Below are 25,476 nucleotides of genomic sequence, written 5' to 3' on the forward strand. Positions count from 1 at the left end.
AAAAAAAAAAAAAAAAAAAAGGGGGGGGGGGGGGAGTTAGTAAATAAATGGGGGGGGGATCAAGCATTTTTCCTGTCTCTCTTATGCAAACTATACCTCAGGGTAATCACATAACTGATGAGGACAAGTTCCTCTTTTCAAATGCATTCCAACTAACAAATGAAGAAATGACAGAACTAGAATATTATCACCCGGCAACCACATATTCATGAATCTAAGCAATGATTTGTGCCATTTCACATCACAAAGGGAAAGATGTTATCTGCTTCCTGATGCAAGAGTACATATCACCTATCGCTTTGTCTCATTCAAACAAAAAGTAAACTTGAGTCTAATCCAAGTCCCACAAGGGTCAGAGGAGCATGTTAAATGATTGCACATGGATATAGTTCAGCAAAATAATGCAGAACATTCTACAGAATAAACCAAGTTTAACAAATGCACCAAAAAAGAGAAAAAGGGAAGGAGGGAACCTATGATTAAAGGACATGCGACAGACTGGCCAAAAAGATCTTGTCTGGATACTGACTCAAGTCAACTTTTTTAAAAAAACAGATAAATCAAGGAACTATGAATGGTGACTAGATTTGACATTTGAGAGTTACTATTTATTAACTAAGTATGTGGGGGGGGTTTTTTTCCCCTTTTTTTGTCTTTTTTCGTGTCCGGCAACGGATCGCAACCCTCAGTGTCGTGCCCATACCGGACCGGGACCGGCAACGGGATTGCAACCCTCGGTGTTGCGCCCGCACCTCGCTCAGCCAGTGAGCGGGAACCGGTCTGTATGTGGGATCCGAACCCTCGGCGGGAGCCCCAAGCAGCACACTGTAGCAGTGCGCCACCGGGCCGGCCCTAAGTATGTGAATTTTTTGAAGAGACTTATGGGTTGAACTGTGCCATCCTCCCACGCCCCTTTTATATGAAGTCAATTCCCGTTAGACAAAATGTGCCTTTTATTTGGACATGGGGTCTTCAGAGAGATAATCAAGTTAAAATGAGGTCATTTCGGTGAGCCCTAATCCAATGCAACTGGTGTCCTTATAAAAAAAATCAAAAATTTGGAGGCAGACACACAGCACACTTGTGAGAATGCCATGTGAAGACTGGAGTTACACTGCCACAACCAAGAAGGACAAGAAACTCACATCCCTCGGAAGGAACCAAACCTGCATCTTAGACTTCTAACCTCCAGAATGTGAGAGAGTAAAAGTTTCTTTTGTTTAAACCACCCAGTTTATGGTTTTTTGTTATGGCAGCCCTAGAACACTAACATGGAGACATGATATTTTTTTTTTCCTTTTTGTCTTTTTTTGTGACCAGTAATGGGATCGCAACCCTCGGTGTCGCGCCCGTACCATGACCGGCAACGGGATCGCAACCCTTGGTGTCGCGCCTGCACCACGCTCAACCAGTGAGCGGACTGGTCTCTATATGGGATCCGAACCCTTGGCGGGAGCGCCACCGCACTCCCAAGCGCCACACTCTACTGAGTGCGCCACCGGGCCGGCCCAACATGATATTTTTTAAATACATGCTAAAGTATTTACTGATGAAGTGATAAAGCATGAAAAGACTGGCATTACCACCATAAAGAGCAGAGCAAGGCATCTTGTCTCTGCCTCACTGTCTTCCCACAGGGACTGGCTCAGAGTCAGGCAGAGAGAAGATAAGCTGGAAAAAACCCAGGTGTTCCCACTGCTGTCATAAACTCTAGCAATCCTTGCCACAAGAGAGTCCCCTAGTCCTCTTAGGACCCATACGCAGTTTGGAGAGTAGCTGGGGGTTTGTGCAACTGTATGGCATCACAGAAGCCACCCAAGTAGAGCAACCTCCAGCCTTGCAACCTAAACGGCTACAGCACAGCACCATCTTGGAACTGAACCTGCTGCCAGAATGCATCCAGCCCTGGGGGCCTATAGAAACTGACTCCCTCTATCCTGAGGCCCCACCTTCATTCTACCATGTTCACACTGGCACCAGCAGGACCACAATGCCAGCTGCCTGGAGCCCAGGCACGACAGAAAGACCAAGACCCGATGACTGAACCCACATGGCACTGCCTTACTCCCCCCCAAGAGAACAGGCAGACCTACTCAACAGAGAAGCCACCAAAAAGTGGAGGTCCATCATCTCCATGTACACCCACCCTCAACCCACTGGTCTGCTGGTGCCCATACCAGCCTGACAGCCAGTCTAGTGGTAGGTCTACCTCCATCCACAGCCCTCCAGATCTGCTGGGCCCTGTTGCACTAGCATACACCTGCTCCCTGACCAACAGTGATTGGGCAGTGGCTTTGCCTCCCCTTGGCAGGCCTCTATAGAGCTGCCAGGCCTGGCTGTATACTTGCAGGCTTGCTCCAGGCTCAGTAGCTCATCTGGCAGCCCGCTACAGGGTTGCCACGTCCTGCTGCACCACTACATGCCTACTCCTTGCCTGACAGCGAACCGGGCAGCAGCTTTGCCTCTCTACCAGGCGGGCCTCTGTGGAGCTGCTGGACCCTGCTGCACCTGTGCACACCTGCATCTTGCTTACAGTGGTTTAGGTGTTGGCTTCATCTCTTCTGGCAGGAGAGGGAGAAGAGATGGAGAAAGGTACAGAAACCCTATTTAATAAAATAACAGCTGAAAATTTCTCAGGTATTGGGAAAGATACAGACATTCAGATTCAGGAAGCTCAAAGGTCCTCAATTAAGCTCACCCAAAAAAATCCTCTACTCAGGAACATCATAATCAAACAGTCAAAAGTCAAAGAGAATTCTAACAGCTGCAAGAGAAAAGCATCAAATCACGTTTCAGGGAATCTCCATTAGACTATCAGCAGATTTCTCAACAGAAACCTTACAGACCAGGAGAGAATGGGATGATTTATTCAAAGTGCTGAAAGAAAAAAACCTGTCAGCTAAGAATACTTTGTCTAGCAAAGCCATCCTTCAGAAATAAGGTAGAAATAAAGACTTCCCAGACAAGCAAAAGCTGAGGGAATTCATCACTACTAGTCCAGCCTAACAAGAAATGCTTAAGGGAGTGCTACAACTGCAAAGAAAAAGACAATAACTATCATAAAAAAAGTATAAAACTCACCTACAGAGGTAAGTTCATAATTCAAACTCAGAACACCCTAGTGAGGTGATGATGTTCTCTGTACATCCTTAAATACTCTAATACTCTAAAATGAAGGTTTATAGTCAAATTCATCAAAAAAAACAACAGCTACAATTAGTGGTTAAGGGACATTTAACAGATACAAATGTAAATGAAGGCAACAAAAGTATAACGTGTGTCAGGGGTAGAAGGTGTCTAGAATATTTTCATGTGACCAAAGTTAAGTTGCTATCAGTCTAAAATAGGTTATAACTACAAGATTCTTTATGTTAGCCCCAAGGTAACCTTGAAAAAAGAAATTAATGCAGATACACAAATGAGAAATAGGAAAAAAACAAAGCTTAGCACCACAGGAAACTACCAATCTACAGAAGTAAATAATAAGAGAAAAAGAAAAGAAGTAACAATCTACAAAACAACCAGAAAACAGTTAACAAAATGGCAGGAATAAATTTTCACATCAGCAAAATGGATTAAATGCTCCAATTAAAAGATACAGAAATACGGGCCGGCCCGTGGCTCACTCGGTAGAGTGCGGTGCTGATAACACCAAGGCCACGGGTTCGGATCCCATATAGGGATGGCCGGTTCGCTCACTGGCTGAGCGTGGTGCTGACAACACCAAGTCAAGGGTTAAGTTCCCCTTACCGGTCATCTTTAAAAAAAAAAAAAAAAAAAAAAAAAGATACAGAAATACTAAGGCCACAGGCTCAGATCCCCTTACCAGCCAGCCCCCAGGAAAAAAAAAAAAAAAAAAAAAGATATAGCATGGATGAGTGGATTAAAAAAAAAAAAGAGTAAGACCCCAAAATATGCTGCTTACAAGAGATTTATCTAACTATTAAAGACAAACAGATTAAAAGTGAGAGGCTGTAAAAAGATATTCCATGCAAATCAAAACCAAAAGCAAGTGGGCCGGCCCGGTGGCACACTCAGTAGAGTGCGGCGCTTGGGAGTGCGGCAGCACTCCCACCGAGGGTTCGGATCCCATATAGAGACCGGTCCGCTCACTGGTTGAGAGCAGTGCAGGCGCGACACCGAGGGTTGCGATCCCGTTGCCAGTCACGAAAACAGACAAAAAGGAAAAAAAAAAGCAAGTGGGAGTAGCCATACTTATATCAGCTAAAATAGACTTTAAATCAAAAACTGTAATAAGCAACAGAGAAGATCATTATATAATGATAGAGGTCAATTCAACAAGAGAATATAATTGTTAATACATATGCACCCAACACTAGAGCACCATTTATTACAAACCCAGATACATAGAGCAATCATTAGACCTAAGGGGAGAGAGAGATCACAATTCAATAACAGTATGGAACTTCAACACCCTGTTTTCAGCAATAGATCATCTAGACAGAAGATAAACAAATAAATACCTTATTTAAACTGTGCCACAGATCAAATGGCCCTTACAGATATATACAGAACATTCTATCCAAAAGCTGCAGAATATACATTCTCAACTGCACATGGAAGATGTTCCAGTATAGTTCATATGTTAGGCCACAAAACAAGTCTAAATAAATCTTAAAAGATAGAGAACATATCAAGTATCTTTTCTGACTAAAGTAATATAACAGTAGAAATTAACAAGAAAAACTTCAGAAAGTTTACAAATACAGAGAAGTTAAACTGCATGCTCCTAAACCACCAATAGGTTAATAAAGAAATTAAAAGGGAACTTAAATTCCTTGAGAAAAATGAGAATGAAAACATCACACCAAAATCCATGGGATACGAAAAAAGCAGTTCTAAGAAGAAAGTGTGTGGCAATAAATGCATATATCAAAAAAGAAAGACCCCTAATAAGCAATCCAATGATGCACATAAAGGAACTAGAAAAATAAAAAACTAAACCCAAAATTGGCAGAAGGAAAGAAATAAAACAGAATAAATGAAATATAACACTGTACCCCACAGGTACGTACAATGAATTATGATTCCATCAAAAATTAAAAAATAAATGAAATAGAAACAAACAAACAAACAAAAAAACAACTGAAAAGATTGATGAAATGAATAGGTGGTTTTTTGGAAAAATAAATATAATTGACAAAGCTATATAGCTAGCCTAACTATGTAAAAAGAGAGAACACTCAAAATCAAATGAAAAAGAAGTCATTACAACTGATAACAGAAATACAAAGGATCATAAGTCACTATTACAAATAACTATATGCCAACAAATTTGAAAACACAGAAGAAATTGATAAATTCCTGGACAAATAAAATCTACTAAGATTAAATTATGAAGAAATAGAAAATCAACAGACCCAATAACAACTGAGGAAATTGAATCAGTAATACAAAGTCTTCCATTAAGGAAAAGCCCAGGACCTGGTGGATTCACTGCTCCATTCGACCAAACATTTAAAGAACTAATACCAATTATCTTCAAATTATTTCAGACAATCGAGGAGGGAATAGTTCCCAACTCATTTTGAGGCCAGCATTACTCAGATTTCAAAACCAGACAAGGGGCCGAGCCCGTGGCGCACTCGGGACAGTGCGGCGCTCCCACCGCGGGGTCAGATCCTATATAGGGATGACCGGTGCGCTCACAGCGCTCACTAGCTGAGCGTGGTGCGGCCGGTCTCAAAAAAAAAAAAAAAAAAAAAAAACCAGACAAGGACACAACAAAAGAAAATTACATGCTAACATCCTTGCTGAACACAGATGCAAAAATTCTCAACAAATAATAGCAAAACAAATCCAAACAGCACAATAAAAAGCCAATTCACTATGACCAAGTGGAATTTACCCCAAGGATGCAAGAACAGTTTAACATATACAAATCAATAAATGTGATACACCACGTTAACAGAAAGAGACAAAAATCATATTACGATCATTTCAACTGGTGTCCTCTACTTCCATAGTTTCTCTGAGATGGTCATCTTTGAGGTCTTCATGCCCCTTAAACTTATTAAGAAAAACATCACACATAAAAACAGGGAAGCTAATATAATGAAACCCATTTTCAACCATTATCAATATTTATATCTCTGTCCTTTTCTTTTGTTTCTAGGTTATTTTGAAGCAAATCCTAGACTTTTTTTTTTAATTGACACGTTGTAATTATACATACTTATGGGGTACAGTCTGATGTTTTGATACATATATATGTTGTATAATGATCTGGTCAGAGTAGTTAATGTAACCATCATCTCATACATTTATCATTTCTTTGTGGTATGTACCACAATACAATAGAGGCCATTTATTACAAATCCACAGCTAACATGAAGTAACAGCATATATGACAAACCCCTGCTAACATTTCAGATGAGGAACAAGAGAAGGATACCCACTTTCACCACTTCTATTAAACACAGTAGTGGAAGTCCTAACCAAAGCAATTAGACAAGGGAAAGAAAGACAAGGCATCTAAACTGGAAAGGAAATCAAACTGTCCATTTTCAGACAACATGATCTTATATATAGATAACCCTAAAGACTATACCCCAAAACTGGTAGAATAAACAAATTCAGTAAAGTGGCAGGATAGAAATATCAACATACAAAAGTCAGTAGCATTTCTATACACTAAGGGTGAACTATCTGAAAAAGAAAACTATCCCGTTTACAATAACTACAGAAAAGAAAAAAAAAAAAAAAGACACCTAGGAATAAACTTAACTAAGGAGGTGAAAGACCTATACTGTGAAAACTGTAAAACTCTGAAGAAATTGAGGACATAAATAAGAAGATATCCTATGTTCATGGATTGGAAGAATTAATATTGTTAGAACAGCCATTCTACCCAAAGCAATCTACAGATTTAATGCAATCCCTATCAAAATATCAATGACATCCTTCACTAAAATGGAAAAAAACAACCCTAAAATTCATAAGGAACTAAAAGAGACCCTGAATACCCAAAGCAATACTGAGAAAAACAAACAAAGCTGGAGGCATCACACTACCTGACTTGAAATTATACTATAAAGCTATAGTAACTAAAACTGCACGGTCTGGCATATAAACAGACACACAGACCAAACGAACAGAGAGCTCAGGAATAAATTCAAATACCTACAGCCAACTTTTTTTGCAGGTAGCTGGAATGCAGATCTGAACCCTTGATCTTGATGTTATCAGCACCATGCTATAACCAAGTGAGCTGACTGGCCAAATCTAACTTTAACAAAGGTGCCAAGAATACATATTAGGGAAAAGACAGTCTCTTCAGTAAATGGTGCTGGGAAAACTAGATATCTACGTGCAGAAGAATGAGACTAGATCCCTATCTCTCACCATATACAAAAAGCAACTCAAAATGGATTAAAGATTTAAATGCAAAACCTGATGAAACTACTAGTAGTAAACACAGGGGAACTGATCTACAACACGGAGCTGGCCAAGGATTTTTTAAAAGCACAAGCAATAAAAGCAAAAATAGGTAGGATTAAAACTAATAATAAAAAGACTTATACATTGGGCCGGCCCATGGCTCACTTGGTAGAGTGTGGTGCTGATAGCACCAATGCCACAGGTTCGGATCCTATATAGGGATGGCCGGTTCGCTCACTGGCTGAGCGTGGTGCTGACAACACCAAGCACCATTTAGCATCCCAGGACACAAAAAAAGCCTTAGTCCAGCTGTTCTTACTTTGAGATCACAACCAAGGGGTCCATAAGTGGAATTCAGGGAACTCGGATGGGGTGGAAGTGGGGGGTGGTGTTAATCATGTATTTAATTTTCACTATCTCCTGATATTTAACACTTTCTTCAATTATGAATGTTGGCAATAAACCACAGAATTGAAGTACTTGTAATTTTGACATCAATATAAATCAGATATTTTCATACCGTAATAACTTCGTATAGCATACATTATACGAAGTTATACGATTAAAGGAAACTTAACAGAATGGAAAGACAACCTACAGAATGTGAGAAAATATTTGCAAACTATATACCTGCCAAGGGGTTAATATCAAAAATATGTAAGGAACTTAACAGCAAAAAACCCAAACAACCCAACTGAGGAATGGGCAAAGGATCTTAATAGACATTCCTCAAAAGACATACAAATGGCCAGCAGGGCACATGAAAAAATGCTCAATATCATTACTTAGACAAATGGAAACCAAAACAAGATACCACCTTATTCCAGTTAGAATGGCTATCAAACAGACAAAACAAAACAAATTTTGCTGAGGGTGTGGAGAAAAGGGAATACTTGCACACTGTCAGTGGGAGTGTAAACTAATACAGCCATTATGGAAAACAGCATGGAGGTTCCTCAAAAAATTAAAAAGAACTATCATATGATCCAGCAATCCCACTACTGGGTAACATACGTAAAGGAAAAGTCGTCAAGCTGTCAAGAGATATCTGTACTCCCATGTTTATTGCAGCACAATTTACAATAGCCAAGATATGGAATCAACCTGAATGTCCAATGAATGAATGGATGGATTTTTAAAAATATGGTATATATAAACAATGCAATATTATTCAGCTATAAAAGAATGAAATCCTGTTACTTGCAGCAACTTGGATGGACTTGGAGATAGTTACGCTATGTGAAGTATGCCAGGCACAGAAAAACAAATACCACATGATCTGACTCATATAGAAATGTAATAAAAAAAAAAAAGTTGTTCTGTACATTACATAATAGCTAGAGAAGAGGCTTTAAAAATTTTTGCCACAAAGAAATGATAAATGTATGAGATGACGGTTATATTTACTACTCTGACCAGATCACTATACAACATATATGTGTATCAAAACATCAGACTGTACCCCATAAGGACATGTAATTACAATGTGTCAATTTTAAAAAAGTCTAGGATTTGCTTCAAAATAACCTAGAAAAAAAGGAAAAGGACAGAGATATAAATATTGATAATGGTTGAAAATGGGTTTCATTATATTAGCTTCCCTGTTTTTATGTGTGATATTTTTCGTAATAAAAGGTTTAAATAAAGGGCATGAAGACCTCAAAGATGACTATCTCAGATAAACTATGGAAATAGAGGACAAAATTCTAGGCATCATAGCACAAGCACATAATGAACGCATGGAAGTAGCAGAGTGAACTCAAATACTTGGCTCATACACCACTCATATACTAGCCATATGGAAACTATGATATTCCTCTGCACATGCTCACCAGATTATTTCTGATGATGTAAAATCTGAATCATCCAGAGCAGCCATGCATGGAGAACTCTATTGTCCACAGTTCTCTAAACACAAGAGTTTACCAATAACTTCCCCAAGTAAATTGTCTAAATTCATTCATCACTCATAACCACATTTTTCCTCCAGACCCAGGGAGGATCCAGCATCTATTGGGATCATTGTCAAACTTTCAGGGGCATGTTGAACCAAATAAATAATAACTGCAAGAAACAAACTTACCTTTTGGGGGAAGTTTTCTGTTAGAGTAACCTGATTAAGAGCAGAAACTCTTAACACTTTCCAGCTGCATGCCCCTGGACAAGTTACTTCACCTCTCTGTACCTCAGTTGCCTCATCTGTAAAGTGGGGACATGGGACTGTTGTGAAGATTAAAATGGGTTAATTCAGTGACCAGCACAAAAGTGCTTAGTAAGTGTCAGCTATATTGGTCAAGTGCTCAAAGTCAGGCCATTCTGAAGAAAACCACCCACAACACTCAGTTTTTTTTTTTTTTTCCCTTTTTGTCTTTTTTCGTGTCCGGTAACAGATCGCAACCCTCAGTGTCGCGCCCATACCGGACCGGGACCGGCAACAGGATCGCAACCTTCGGTGTTGCTCCCACACCTCGCTCAGCCAGTGAGCGGGAACCGGTCTGTATGTGGGATCTGAACCCTCGGCGGGAGCGCCACCACGCTCCCAAGCGGCGCACTGTAGCAGTGCGCCACCGGGCCGGCCCCATAACACTCAGTTTATCTGCTACTCCAAGCTGTCTGCTGCAAACGGCAATTTTTAAATGGGTTATTTCTAATATTCAACATCAGTGACTATCATTACTTTTTGCTCAGTTCACAGTTAATGTCAGCTCCACTGTTTCTATAGATGTCTTCTTCTGAGTTCAAGTATCTCACAGTGTTAGCTTTACATTGTCAATTATACTTAAAATGCTTCTGTCTCAACCAATTTCTGTCTGGCCTTAATTCCTGTATCCATCATGGATCAAATAACACCTGATCACAGTGCCCAGAAACAGTCAGCACTTGGACAGAAGATGAGTGACAGTCTCTGCCCTTAAGAATGTTGACATCCAGCAGGAACTTCACCTAACCCACTCCAGGGCCCCTGCCTAGTCTCTTCACTTGGAAGTCATTCCACCTCCCCCCAGTCCTCAAGACAGTCTTCCAATTCTCAGTACACATTCAGCCACAGCCTACAGTAGTCTCTCTCTAAGCTATTTTATATAAACTATGGTATTGTTTTGTTTCCTCCCCTAGACTAGATAACATGGCATCACGATGTTCCTGCTTACTTTTTTTTTTTTTAAATAAGAACTCCTTTGGTTTCCCTTCTCCTGTCTAGAGCCTAGTTTAATGATTGCTATTTCTAACTTCTTAGAAGTGCAGCCAGGGAGATCTCCCATATTCAATCTTTCTCGCCATATTCAGAGTCCATATGGAAAGGAAATAAGATTTCACTGAGATTTACCCATTTTAGGAAGCTGTTAATCTCATGTAAATTTCTGACCTCTACCAATCATCCTTATCAAGTAGTCCTCTAAATTTAATGTGCATGGTATAATTTCTCCATAAGTACCTGTTTCATCTCCCCCACAAAATGACCATGTTCTGAGATTTCTGCCTTATTTAGTAGATTGTATCTTTCAATTTGGTCTGAAACATGGACATCTGCCTAGTTCTTTAGCCCTTCTAACTGCAGAATGGCCATGACTGACTTGAGTATTATTTACAAGAACTTACACTGCCTTTCCCTATTGCAGCTTAGTATTAATATGATATTCCTCACCCCCAAACCACAGAGGAATAAACTTCTTCTAATCACAGAGGAAGCCAAGAGCTTTCCAATATTCCCTATACCCTAAAAGTCAACTTTCTCTGAACTGGTTAGTAGAAGCTGGGTTCAAAGTTAACAAGCCAAATGCTAAATAAAATGTTCTGTTAGAATAATCCTACTGCCCTAACAGAAAAGCCTTTTAAGATTTCCTACAAGATCCACGTAGTTCTAAAAATTGCCTCAAGTTCATGAAGAAGCACCAAAATGACCTTTAAAAGAACAATCATTAATATAACTCTGCTCTAAGGGGGAAAAAAAAAACCCCACAATATTGTATATTGCAATTTTCACCTTGTACCTTTGGTCTTTCATTTTTAGTATGCCAGTTACTTGTTTTCTACGTCAAGAACCAAAGGCCAACCCACTGGCCAGTAGAAGCCTGGATACAATCTGAGGACGCTTCAGTTATGAAGAACCCCCTTTACTCCACTGTTTAGCCCAGTGCTTCTACTTCCTTTAATCAATCACACCAAACAATGCAAGTGGAAAAAACACATTTATACCATAGAAATCTCTACAGAGTTTAAGATATTCATCTTCCCAGCTCAATTAAGTACAGGGGAAAAAGTCAGATATCTAGGTGTTGAGGTAAAGCTAAGAGACATTCTGAATTTTCTAGCAAGACTGATTTTAAAGTATGCATTCCCCATAAGTACTTGTCAGACAAGGTATTCAAATGTTTGCCTCAGGAAATACTCGTAAGGTCATTCCAGTCCTGGGCAAAGTAAGGGCCCCATCAGCATATAGAACCTTATTATGCTGATGACTAACTTTAGCTCAGATTGTTTTCCCAGACAGTAAACTCTGGAAACATCATTCCGCTTTCTACACCTGACCCCACAAGGAGAACCTAACTTGCTCTCTACCAGATGACTACTTCAACTGTGTGATTAATAGGCCTTATGGTTCACTTCGAGGAACCTCTTTTGATATTGTATTTTTTAGGAATTTTGATTCTTTTGATGGAGAGTAGTAATAAGACAATAAGATTAGGAATAACATGGCTATTTATACCCAGAAAGACATTCCTTAAAGTTAGGAAATAAGGCCCACTTGAGAAATTAAAGAAGGCAAAAGAAAAAGAATCAAAGGTGGTGGAAGTCAAGTATTTTGCTAGGGCTTTATCATTCCCCCTTCCCCACGTTGTTCACCTAAGGAGTGCCTCTCTCCAATCCTCATCATACATGTGTACCTCCCCTTGTGGCATCTGAGGATCCAGGTCTGTCAGATGTAAGGATTATTTCTGTAGAGGAGCCCTTCCAGTTATGGTCACACCAAATCTATTCTACGGGTACTAGGCAAGGTAGTGAGGGATGGAGAAGAAACAGTTTTCTATTTCTTTTCTATACTCCACATATTTAGAGGAAAACAAGCCTACCTCATTCTCCACCACTGGGTCCATGTTGTGGCTCATATCATAGCTAGAACATACTGTGTACTTATATGATCCAAGCAGTATTTTAAGGGCTGTAGCATGCATGCATAACCCCATTTAATGCTCGATGGAACTCAATGAGGTGGCTATCATCATCAGCCATGTTAGAAATGAGGAAAAAAAGGCTCAAAGAATTTTTGAAAACCTTTTCAGAGATCCCACACCTAGATCACACAACTAGAAAGTAGTACAGCTAAAATACTATTCCAAATGTGAACCTAAAGGCCACCATGTCTCTGGGAAAAAACTCTAAGCCTTTTCTAAATTCTCCATGGTGCTTCACAAGGCTATTTACACTGTTCACAAATAACTTACTTCGGGCATGTGCTTATTTTTGTTATTCTCATAAGTCTTCTTCAATACAGGCCCCTGCCCCTTTTCCATGCCAATGCTGGTTTAGGGAAAAACAGCATCATTTGCCCTGTGAAATGTCCCACATTCTGGATTTGGCTAGTTTCATCACGGCATTTAATTTGTCCCTCAGGCTTCTGTATTTTCTTGTAAACTCAAAGTTATATTTTGAGACTGAATCCAGTCAAACCTCCGTTTTTTAGATAAGACTACTTTCATCTGTGGTGTTATGTATTTCCTATTGCGAAAAACCAGGAGGCACGATGTCTGGGCATCCCACTTTCAGTGATTCTGAGATTAACCAGTGGATTCAAAACCTAATCCTTCCATTATAAAGGGAGCCCGGAACATAAGCACAAAATTATCTCCGTCTACAATAAGGCTTTGGCATGAGACAGCCAGCACACCCTGTGTGTATATAAACAAAAAGATATACAAAGTAACCCTTCTCAAAAGGAGAATAATAAATGGTGGTCACTCAAGTCTTCAAGGAAAGGAAACAACTAACAGCTCATCCTACTCCTAATAAACTCTCAATAAATTTGTTCTTGATGACTATGTCAAACAATCATTAAAATTTTTTAAAAGGGTCAAAGGTGAAGAGTTCCAAAGTCTAGTTCCAAGCTTCATTTGTGTTCTTGCTAAATCTTTTAATCTTGTGTGCCCACATTTGCCTATATGAAAATGGAAATAATGTCACCAACTTGGCATTACCTCAAAGGGCTATGGAGAAGATAAAATGAAACATGAAAATTAAGAAAAAGTTAGATACAGCAAATAAAGATTTATTCTTATAAGTTAGATTTTACCCAGAATGAAAGAAAATGCTAAATACTTGAAAACTAAATGTTTGAGAAGTCACCAAAATGCAATGGACTAAAATCTTGAGAATCTACCACAATCTAAACTTGAGGAGATATTATGAATGAATTAAAAACAAAACTGTCACTAGTCTATAGCAGATATGCTAGTACTCTAATAATCCACTTGCTTAAAATTAGCTGCTACCATTTGACTATTTCATAGGAAAGTACACTATACTGGACAGTTCCTGAACAGAAAATTTTATTAAATCATATTTAAAATCATGTGTTACAGCCCACTTTAAAATAAGGGGATCAAACTAGCATGCTTGATACCACAACACTTGATTTGGTGACCCACTCCCCAAGCTTCTGAGTTCCCTAAACAAATGTTAACCTAGGGCTGGCCAGTTAGCTCAGTTGGTTAGAGTGAGGTGATAACACCAACATCAAGGGTTCAGATCCCTGTACCTGCGAGCCGCCAACAAATGTTAATCTAAAACAGGAAAGCGCATAAAGTATAATCTTAAATCCCTGTTTCCATCTAGAAAGTATATTTTTAAAACATTATGTAACTTGAAATATATTTAGCATATACCAAAGAATCAACCACTTCCTGCAAAGATCAAACTTGGTGATACTGTTCTGAAGATAAATGCTGTGTAGAAATATTCTGGGCACAAATCATTTGTTATCAACAGAGGGACCATAGAAAATCAGATTTCAGACCAACTTCCTTTAACTTACCACCAAAGCAAACTTTTAACCATACTTTGCATTTTGATGAGGATTCTAGTTTAGTGACTCATCAAATGTCATTTTAGAAGACTAATCTGAAACACACAAAGCTACTCTTGATATGTATATCAGAAATACATGGAAGTTGAGCAGTTTCTCCATACCACTTTCTTCATGGTAGGTTTTAAGAACCTTCAGGTTTCATCATCTGGAAGAGTCAACAGACATTTCTTTTATCTCAACTACTGGTATCTCAGATTCTCACCATGACATGGTTGTTTTGCTTTGAAATTGCTGACACAGGCTATTCAATTGTGCTAACTAGTTTGTGTTTATACACAATCACTACAGTGCCACCATCTGAGCAAAAGGAAGCAGAATAACATTTTAAAATAAAGCATAAAGAGCAGGTATTTATCTTTTTAAAAATTTGCCTAGAAGGAAACTTCATATTTAAATACAACTGGCAAACTCCTCAGAAAGAACTCAAATCAACAAGATCCTGTCCAAATGTGACTAAATAAGAAAGATTATCCAGTTACCCAAGAATCCATTTCAACTTTTTAAAAATATATATCTCAAAAAACAGATCTTACAAAGAAAAACACACATGAAGACACAGGCCATAAGAAAGAAGGATTTTGTGTTCTAGCACACCCAAGAGTTGAGGGACAAGAAAAATCTTTGAAAAACAGCAACAGGCTTGGATACTTAGATCTTAATTTTCAATATAGAAATTCTTACCTCCCACTGTAAGTGAGGCGGGATATTTCGTATCTGAAGTTTCCGAATCCTGCAGAAGAATTAAAAGTTTTTTTTAAGGAAAAAAACCATAAAAGCAAGAAGACATTAATAGCCAACATGGAAGTTTAGAAACTACTTAAAATATTAATTTAACTACAAACCAATATATAATAAGAAAATGCAGTCCAAGAAAGAAAAAGCAAAGCTAGTTACAAGATGCATATTGAGATCACTTGGAGTCCCAGCATTGTTGGATTGTTATGATGTTTTTTAAAAGCCACTAAAACCAGCAGATATAATGTTTGAGAAACATTTCTTCTAATGACAATAATCCAAGTTCAAACCATTTAGCATCCCAGGACACAAAAAAAGCCTTAGTCCAGCTGTTCTTACTTTGAGATCACAACCAAGGGGTCCATAAGTGGAATTCAGGGAACTCGGATGGGGTGGAAGTGGGGGGTGGTGTTAATCATGTATTTAATTTTCACTATCTCCTGATATTTAACACTTTCTTCAATTATGAATGTTGGCAATAAACCACAGAATTGAAGTACTTGTAATTTTGACATCAATATAAATCAGATATTTTCATACCACAATAAGTTGCTGCCGATCTCTATCGCCTACACTCATTACTATGAAATTTAGATGTGCTGCTAGAATTGTTACTTATTAAGAAGCACACATTACTGAGTTTTAACATTTTGATAACTATATTTTAAAATAATTGTTTTCAGGGAAGCCGAACCCAGTTGTGACTAGGCAAGCCCAGCCAGGGTCCTGAGGCATAGAGCCAGGGAAAGCCTAACCCAGCCAAACCAGGTAAAGAGCACACCAAAAACACCATTTCCACGCAGGTAGCCCACCATAGCTACCGCAATTGCCATGGCTGCCACAAAAGCATTTAAGTCTCTATAGCAGCAGTCACAGCTACTGTGCAGATGGCACGCCAGACTCTCAACTGCACTAACACAAGGAGAGGCACCAGTGGAGACCAAAAAAAAAAGAGGTCCTCTCTCTCCACAAAGCACACTCTAGAGTAATAGAAGAAGCACCTGATTTATGATAATAGGAGAGGACTTGATCACACGTGTCTTGGTACTGGACAGACCATCTAAGCAACAAACCAACAGAGGAACAGTTAATCTATCAGATGGAGAGGACAAATGGTTATGGCGGGGGAGGGGAAAAGATTGGATAAGGGGCATAAAGAATAAGTATGATTTGTAATAATGAATATGCTAATAAAAAATGAAAAAATAAATAAATAAAACAAAACCAAAATAATTGGTTTCCTTTATAATTCTGTATATTTTATGCATTTAAAAACATCCTAAGAAGAGGTCCATAGATTCCAGACTGCCAGAGGAGTACATGGTACAGAAAATGTTAAGTAACTCCACCTTAATTTAAATGCCCACATATACCCCCCCACACACACACACACAAGAGAGGGAGGGAGGGAGAGAGAGAGTGGAACTGTACATTAGTTACGTGAGAGTGTACTATAGATACCAATACCAACGACCCCTAAGAAGGAAAGGGAATTTATAGTCAACTACCTGTTAAAAATAAAATTAAAAAAACAGCAATTGAGCTTAGTTAATTGAAATAATTAAATCGCTTAACTTCTAAAATTAGGAACTACAGTGAACTTCCCTTTCCAGATCAAATAATCCATGACTTCTAAGTCCCACAGCAAAACACCACATTCATAACCTAGTCCTTTGCCTCTTTCCTCCCCTCAAAAGCATGAGAACAAATACATGCCACAGCTGCCACCTGTCTATTTGAGAACTCCAAAGAAAATGTAGACTAACCACACACCTTGTCTACAATCACAAAATAGAGACGAGGAAAACTTTAGCATTATTTTTATGACGGAGTAAAACAAAGCACAATCATCAGGGGACAATATACCAAAGAGATGGTAAGAGAGAATGTCAATTTAAGAACAAAAATTTCAAATACCACCTACTTTTACAGATAAAATGCTAGTTTGGGATTTGTTTCAAAATATCATGTGCTGATAATTGTTAAAACTACCTCTCTGCACTTATGTTTTATATTTTCTATAAAAGGCTAAAAACTACACCCTAATAAAATTTCTAATACATAGATTTCAGAACTGCTATGTATTGCTTCAGCTAATAGAAAAGTTGCTCACACTGTGTAAATATTTACCCTGAGTTACCAGAGGTTAAGATTTGCTACACACATGCCAGTACTAATCTGCTTCAATCAAGCATCTGACACAGTAAGGACTGGCAGCACAGTGTTAAGAAACTAAGTATTCATCCCCACTGAACTCATTTTTGGGGGGTGTATGTATTACTGAAAATTTTTCCTAAAAGTTCACATGTAAAGATATACACAAAGTTCAGGTCAATTAGCAGGAAATTATCCATATTACAAAAATATCCACTTCACAGAGCTCCCAAGAAATTCTTTAAATAGTATACTATCTTTTGTACATTAAAAATAATCCATTAGCCATGTTTTCCCAAGGATTTTCTACCCATTCTTCAAAATGTACATCATCACCCATTTACTTATTGGAAGTTACTCCAGAATAATTATTTTCCTTAAGTGGCTGTCTCGTGTTCCGTTATTTGATTCTCTCAAGTTTCATGTTGGACAAACATCAGAATTATTTTCATACAGTTAGTATTTTGACATCTAGAATTGTTCTTTCCCATTTACTCAGTAACTAATCTTAAACTCTGCACAGTTTTATATCTGGCTCCCAACCCTGTGCTCTACCTCTCATCAGTACAAGAGCCAAAAGGCTTAGCATTAAAAGGAAACAACTAAAGACATGAATTGTAATCATCCAACACAGAAACACAAACTTCGGACATGGAAAGAACTTGAGAAAATCTACCGCACTCAGCTGTACTTACCAATTTGGCTGCACACAATTAAAACACTATCATCTGCTTCTTTGGTCATCTCTAATCTGAACTTTGAAAATTAAGTATTCAGAATCAAAACTAAATATAACGTAAGAGTCAAGAAAATCGATACTGACATTTCAACAGATTGTTCCTATCATATTAATAAGAAAATCATTAAAGTTCAATTTAACTATCAGCACATAAATTATTGTTTCATCTCTTCCTAAAACACACAGAAGTAGTAATAAATAGGACGCACTCTCCATAACAGGGACTAATTAGGCTATCTTGTTCGTTGTTGCATTCAGAGCCTAGAACAGTGCTTAGCACTTGATAAGCATTCAACTGATAGTTAAATTAAAATTTGTTAAAACATACAGAAGAGGAAGAAAAACACAAGACTCACAGATCCACCATCCAGAAATCACTAACATTTAAGGAAGTGAAAAACTGTCATACTTAGGTTTGAGAATGAAAACCAGAAAAATGCTGATTTAAGCCCTCATGTTATTTAAAATAAAGTCAATCTATTTACAAATTAATCATTTAGAATTTAAGGGTTTTCTTCTCAAATGAAAAAATGGGGTAAAGTTTAAGTTCTCAGACTAACATATATAAAGCTTTTAAAAAATGACTACTATGGGGCTGGCTGGTTAGCTCAGTTGGTTAGAGAGCATGGGGCTGATAACACCAAGGTCCAAGGTTCAATCCCTGTACCAGCCAGCCGTATAGGAAAAGAAAAAAAAAGCCTACTGTTCTTATAATATTAGTTACCCGTAATATTCAATATTTATTAAAAGCAGGTTTAATTACAGAATAAAGAGCCCATGCAGAGGCTCGTGTAGACTCCAAATTTCAAGATCCTTAGTAACTGATATAACAGATTTAAGTTGATTTTATAGAAATTTTCAAGTTGACACCAAATTAGAGAAACTCCATATAACCATCACTAGCTTCAGTGATCACATATGACCACCTGATCTTATTTATTCTATACCCACACCTGTACCAACAAGTCCCACTTTACATAGCATGCCACAGTGAAGTACAACAGTAAACAACTGTGAAAGATAAGGACCTTTTTAAATTTCAATATAACCATAACACATTTATTCTGAATTGCCTAATTATCTTTTTACAGTTGATTTGCTCACATCAAGATCCCAAGAAGATGCACACATGCAAAGAACTGATACGTCTCTTTAGTCTATTTAATGCAAGAGTTTCCCCTCACTCTGCTTTCTTGCCATTTACTTGTTGGTCCCAGGTCATAAATTCTGTACAATTTTTCATTCTGGATTTTGCCCATTGCATTCCCTTTGCATCATTTTAATAACTGTTTACTATATTGAATTTGCTATATAATGTGTAATATTTTCATATTATACAGCATAAAACATATAAAGCCACCTCAAACAATTAGAACAAGATAACTGATGCTACCTGGATGTTTCTCCCCAACTTCCCTCAGAATGTAATTGTCACCCTCAATTTATTCTCATGCTTTTATTTATAAATGTCAATATCTCTTAAAAATGACTTTTTTTAAGCAGACAAAATTACTGTTAGAAGTCCTTAAAAAATGAACAAAACTTAACACCTGTACTAAATATCTAGTCAGTGCTCAAATTTTCCTCATTAAAAATTTTTAACAACTCGTTTGTTTGAATCAGTATCCACATAAGATCCATACATTGTGTTTGGTTGATTATTACTCTAGCCTCATAATCTACGTTTCCCTTTTTCCTTACAACTTATTTGGGGGAAAAAAAACCCTAAAACCCCATCATTTGTTCTATAGCTTCTCACTGCCTGGATTTTGCCAATTAACCCTCTGTGGTGGTGCTTAATATGTTCTTCTGTCCCCTATAAAGCGGCAGTTAGATCTAAAGGATCTAAAGGCTTAATTTGTTTGTTGTTGTTGCTTGTTTGGGGAGAAACAGCAATATTTCACAGAAAATGTTCTCTACTTCCATCAGGAGATATGTTATGTCTAGTTGTCTTCCTATGATGTTAGCAACCGCTAGTGATCACTGCCTAATCCATTATTTCATTCACGCTTAAAAACCATGACTTTCTCAGACTATCATGTGTTCTGTGTTCTTTAGCTGGAGTTCTTCCATAAAGAACTGTCCCTCAAATATCTGAATACTCTGAAGCATAGCAAATAGAGTAGAGGCAGAAAAATACTTTCCTTTCTGCATCCAATGGTTTTGTGCCTTTTATCACATCACCTATGATTTCATCCACAGTTGTGGTAGACAATCCCGCGCCCACCTCTTTTCACCTTTAAGCACACACATTATACATCTGCTTTTTACCTAGGGGCTTTCTCCAAAAACCTTAAGAGCACAGGAACAGCCCAGAAATACTGGAGAGATGAAAGCTTTAAGAACAATCTGCCATTTATGGAGGGTCGGGGGAGACAGAAAATAAATGCCCCAGTCTTTCAGATGGATAAATCTGGGAGACATTCTGTACATTTCTCTAAGGTTCCATATTTCTCTATAGCAAACTCAATAAAGTGCCCTTTATTGGTTTTTCCTAATACTCCATTTCACACTCCCCATTCTTTCACTCCTGATTCTTGAAATAAGCAAAATAAACTAGCTTTATACAAATCCTTGACTCCATCTCTGCTTTAAGAGGAGTCCAAAATATTATTTTGAACTTTTCAGAATAATGACTTAGGGCTCTGGCACTGTCCAAAGATAACCAAATATTTCAGTTTTTTTCAGTCTCATTATGAATCCACGGATTCGTAAATATTTTGTATCAGTCTCTTTGGATGCTCATATTGTCCCATCTTTGGCCAGTGAAATGGCCTCTTCATATTGGCTCCTGCATCTTTTGGCCTGACTCTCAGTAATTTTTTCCCCCAGGTTTGAATCTTTATTTTTGAAACATTTTATTCTCATAAAAATGCAGGTATCAGTAATGTTCATGTTGTCAGAGTTTGGTTTGAGAAGAAGTGACCACTGGTCTAGTTCAAGTACATCCAGATAAGCTAAATTTAGATGAAATGACTGAAGCCCCTTGACACAGGATTCAGTCACTGAATAAACTGAAAATTGTTCCTACGATTCCAAACTGGCTTTGATGTCCATATATTTCAGATGAAATTCCAAAGGAATGCCACAACAGAACTATCTTCAGCACTACTGGACAGTAATTCTGCAACAAGATAAACGTATGTTAGTGGGAAGACCAGAGGCCTGAATTTTAGTCCAGGGACTGCCATCAGTTACAGGAGTAGCCCTGATTTGTCATTTAAGTCTGCTGGGTGAACATTCCTCATTTTCAATGTATATTCCAGATGAAATCACATTTCCACCATGGAACCAGCCACCATCATGCACTCCTGCAAATGTGTTCATCTTTTCTTATTTCCCCTTTTCTTCCTACAGTCAGTTCTGAACGCACATCAGGCTCCCCAGGCATTATACCCAAATGTCATTTGAGGGAGAGAAGCTTCTAGAGGAAAAGGTAATTTTTGAGACAGGGAATTTCTCCAAATGAGAGACTGAGGCTTTCAGTTTTCGAGGCTGGGAAGTCCACAGTCCAGGGGGCGCATCTGACAAAGGCATTCTTCTGGGTGGGAGCTTTCTACAGAGTACCGTGGCAATGCACAATATCACCTGGCAATGATGGCAAGAGCTAGAGCAACTCCAGCAATCTTTGAGAGCTCTTTGCTTTCTGTTATGACATGATATTCCAGGTTCAACCTGTATTATTTCTGCCCCCATCTCCAGTCAGTCTTATCCACATGAAGTGCTGGTTCCTTTCAGTCAGAAATAGTACAGAGAGACTACAATCTGGTCAAAAGGGGTGTTCATTGTCATTAGATGGGTCATTACTTCCAGGCCAGAGCTAGAAATATATTTTGTTTGGAAGAGAAACCATGCATTCAGACTGATTATTTCCAATTCAAACTTTAGATTACTAGTTTCTTGCAGAAAGTCTTTAATGTTTGCATCTTTACTTCCACTGAAAAACTTGACGATAGAAAAAAGGATTTAAACTTAAAAGTGCCTTATGTTTTATCATCTCATTTAACCCTCACAATTAGCATTTTATAGATTGGAAAACAAATGAAGATGTAGTTTAATTTGTCTAAGTACACACAGCTTGTGTGTGGCAGGGTCAGAATCCATCTCTGAGCATTCTGGCTTTAGAATCTATCCTTTTGGGGATGAGGGGAAACGGGTGGCTGGCCAGTATGGGGATCCAAACCCTTAGAAACCCTTAGAGTCTATCCTCTTAATCACACTATATTCAGTCTTAGTGATTTCACTTATAATCCCACCAATAGCATAACCATGTCAAATAACTTCAGAAAAAAAGTACAGATTACATGATAAATTCAAAAGGTAAAAAGATGCTAATCCGAAGCAAAACTTTTACTTTACTTCTTAGCTTTAAACCATACAATCATAATTTCAATACTTAGTTGCAGTATGTACATTAAATAGACATGGTTATATAATAATACCAAGGAGGGAGGAAGAAAGGAAGGCTCAAGATTGTAGTTGATTATTCAGCTGCCTCAAGATATTGTGAAGATTATATATACAGGCATGCAGGCATTTTAGGTACCTGTGAAGCTAATCATTTTGTGCTAAGTCCTAATGCAAGACACAAAAATATGTTAAGACTTGCAACCTTCCATCCAAACTACCTGCAAGTCCTGAATGTACTTTTTTTAATCATATTTTTCTCAAAATACTGTCTTGCCCCTTTCTACCAACACCTATACAAATCAAGCAGAATCACTGCATTCCTAATTTATATTCCTAATACCAGGCTTAGACTGTGATTTAACGCTGCTAACACCAACTGAAGATGAAAAGCGAAAGCCAAGTCTAACTTGTAACACATTCCTCTTTGCATTATTTTCTTATGCAAAGAACTGGGACACATTTGAACCAGTCATTTCCAAATAAAATGCAAAACCATGTGGACTGAGAGCAGCATAGTGTGGTCTCTCCAACCTGCCACTTGGTGGCACTCTGCACTGGCTATAAATTTTCATTCCAGCCGTTCCTAACTCAGTCTATGCCTAAAGAGGAATTTGTTCAGCCTTGCAAAGTTCAATATTGCTGTATTATAATTGCACCTATCCTTTCTTGTTTTATACAGTGAAGAACTAGCTCTTCAAAAGGTCAACCTCAATTTTTAAAAAATTCCAATATTCTAGGTAGGTAAATATCTGGGGAAATTATCAAACTTACATTTCTGGTCATAAGTGTCAACTGGCATAACTTTGGGTAAGTGTCTTATGAAATCCCCTCACAAGAGGTACAGGCTCTAACTCAAGGATTCTTTCTTACATTATTTCCTTAGGTAAAGTGGTAACAGGCTCAAAGGCTTAGCTGTAAGTTAAATAAAACTAGGAAGAATCTAGAGGTCCAGGTAAAAGGGATTTACCAAATAAATTACAATATACAGAACAAAAGCTCATGGAGACATAATAAATGTGAAAGAATATCTAATGAGATATGTTCATGACATTGTTCACTGAAAAAAGCACATTACAAAAACAGAACATGAAATATGATCTCATTTACAAATAAGTGTTTTACCACAATAAAAATAACCCCAAGAAAGAAAAAAAAGTGTGTATGTACATTAACAGAAATAAGGATAAGAGATATAGCACCAAAATATTAACCAAAATAAGCTGTGGCTAGTAGAATCATGGGCAGTTTTCAATTTCTTTCAGCTTTTGTTTTATAAAATAAAACTTTACTAATTATTAAGGGAAAAGTAAGCTATTATTTCCAGCCTGTAGTATAACATTAGAATGAACCAAGAGAAAACCAGTTATAGATTCCAACAGTTCTAACAAACTCTGTAACATCAGTTCTCCCTCACATCCACCCTCGCCCAGGATTTTACAACCTAGCAGAAGAAATCAGACATTTTGTCAGTCTTTAAAGAGTGTCAGTAAAAACGGAAGAAGGAATTAACGCTGAGACTTAGGTGTAAAACAGGTAGACCCCAGATTATGAACCCTGTGGGGCAGGTCCATTAGGTCAGGTCTGTTGGTTAGGGTGTAGTGTTATAACACCAAGGTCAACGGCTTGGATCCCCTTACCAGACAGCTGCCCCCCCCCAAAAAAGAAAAAAAAATCCCTGTGAAAGATTAAATCACATCTATTGGATTGACAGAGTCAGAGGTACTTTAGAGAAAAGCATATCTACTGCAAAAGTTAAAGGCAATGCCAGAGTCTAGGGAACTGAATACTGGATAGAAAGGGTAAAAAAAGATTAGGTCTCCTCAACTATAAAGGTAAAGAGATGTCACTCTGAGTGTTGTCTAAGGACCACCTACATTATAATTTTTTTTTGGCAGCTGGCCAGTAAGGGGACCCGAACCCCTTGACCTTGGTGTTATAAGGCTGCTCTCTCACCAACTGAGCTAACCAGCCAGCCTGACCACCTACATTAGAATCACCAGGAGAGACTGCTTAAAATGAAGATTTCAGGGCCCCAACACAGACTTCCTAAATCAGAATCTCTGGGGGTAAGGGCAGGCTAATGAGTCTGTGCACGCACACACACACACACACTCACGTGCATTTGGTGGCCACTGCGGTCTAGTTAACAGGACAAGTCCCATGAGGACAAAATTATTTCTATGTTATTCACTGTTGTACACTCTAGTGGTTCACACATTGCCTGGCTCACAACAGGCAATTATTCAACACTGCTTAAACAATGAGTAAAGGAACAAAGTCTTAACATCATAGTTCTAAATGAGAATCTAAGATGATTCTTCCATCATCCTAAACTCCCAGATCTCCAGAGGAACAATATCCATGTTTCAGTTCCCCTTAACTAAACATAGGTATATTTATCTTTTAAAGTTGTACATCTTATCACCTTCATCTATGTAGAACAAGAGCCTGACAGCCATAAGCATGTGGATGGAAACTTGACTGAAGCCAGGGGTATGGGCTGGTAGAGTACAAGAAAGGCTAAATGTTCTTCAATGTGCTGCTATTATTACTAATGCTTGCATTTTATACATTGCCATGCCTCGTTTTTTAGGACACTAAATGTCTCTTCAAGACAGGAATATAGTCAAAATTCTTATACTTCCTCAGGACACGTGCAAGATGGGAAAGACAAAAACACTTCCAAAAATAATAGTTGAATTAATAGGGCACAAATTGATCCTTGATACCTAAATAACCAAAGATTTCTACAGTCTTTATACTGAGATTTTAACCTAGTAAATGTGCCTTTAAATAAAAAGTCACCACCGGTATTTCAACCAACCACGGAAACACATGCAGTTGAACACCAGAGAGTTACTATTTAAATAAAAGCCTCATTGCCTGCGTGACTCAAGTGTAGCTCTTCCAAAAATCTAACATTAGCACATGCAGTAAATTACACATATCTTCCTTG

General features: G+C 38.1%; 1 protein-coding gene and 1 non-coding gene across 3 annotated transcripts in view; one reads left to right on the forward strand and one right to left on the reverse strand.

The window, feature by feature from the left end:
- Positions 1-25,476, reverse strand: part of IGF2BP3 (insulin-like growth factor 2 mRNA binding protein 3) — a 134,247-nt gene that overhangs the window by 75,239 nt on the left and 33,532 nt on the right. For both annotated transcript variants that reach the window (XM_008566530.1, XM_008566529.1), the window contains exon 3: positions 15,164-15,212. In XM_008566530.1, the coding sequence (XP_008564752.1) occupies positions 15,164-15,212 (49 nt within the window). The remainder of the gene's footprint in view (positions 1-15,163; positions 15,213-25,476) is intronic.
- Positions 18,708-18,783, forward strand: TRNAI-GAU. Its single transcript has one exon. It is a non-coding gene; the product is annotated as a tRNA-Ile (tRNA).

This window comes from Galeopterus variegatus, unplaced genomic scaffold (assembly GCF_000696425.1).
Source record: "Galeopterus variegatus unplaced genomic scaffold, G_variegatus-3.0.2 Scaffold251, whole genome shotgun sequence".
NCBI classification, from domain to species: domain Eukaryota; kingdom Metazoa; phylum Chordata; class Mammalia; order Dermoptera; family Cynocephalidae; genus Galeopterus; species Galeopterus variegatus.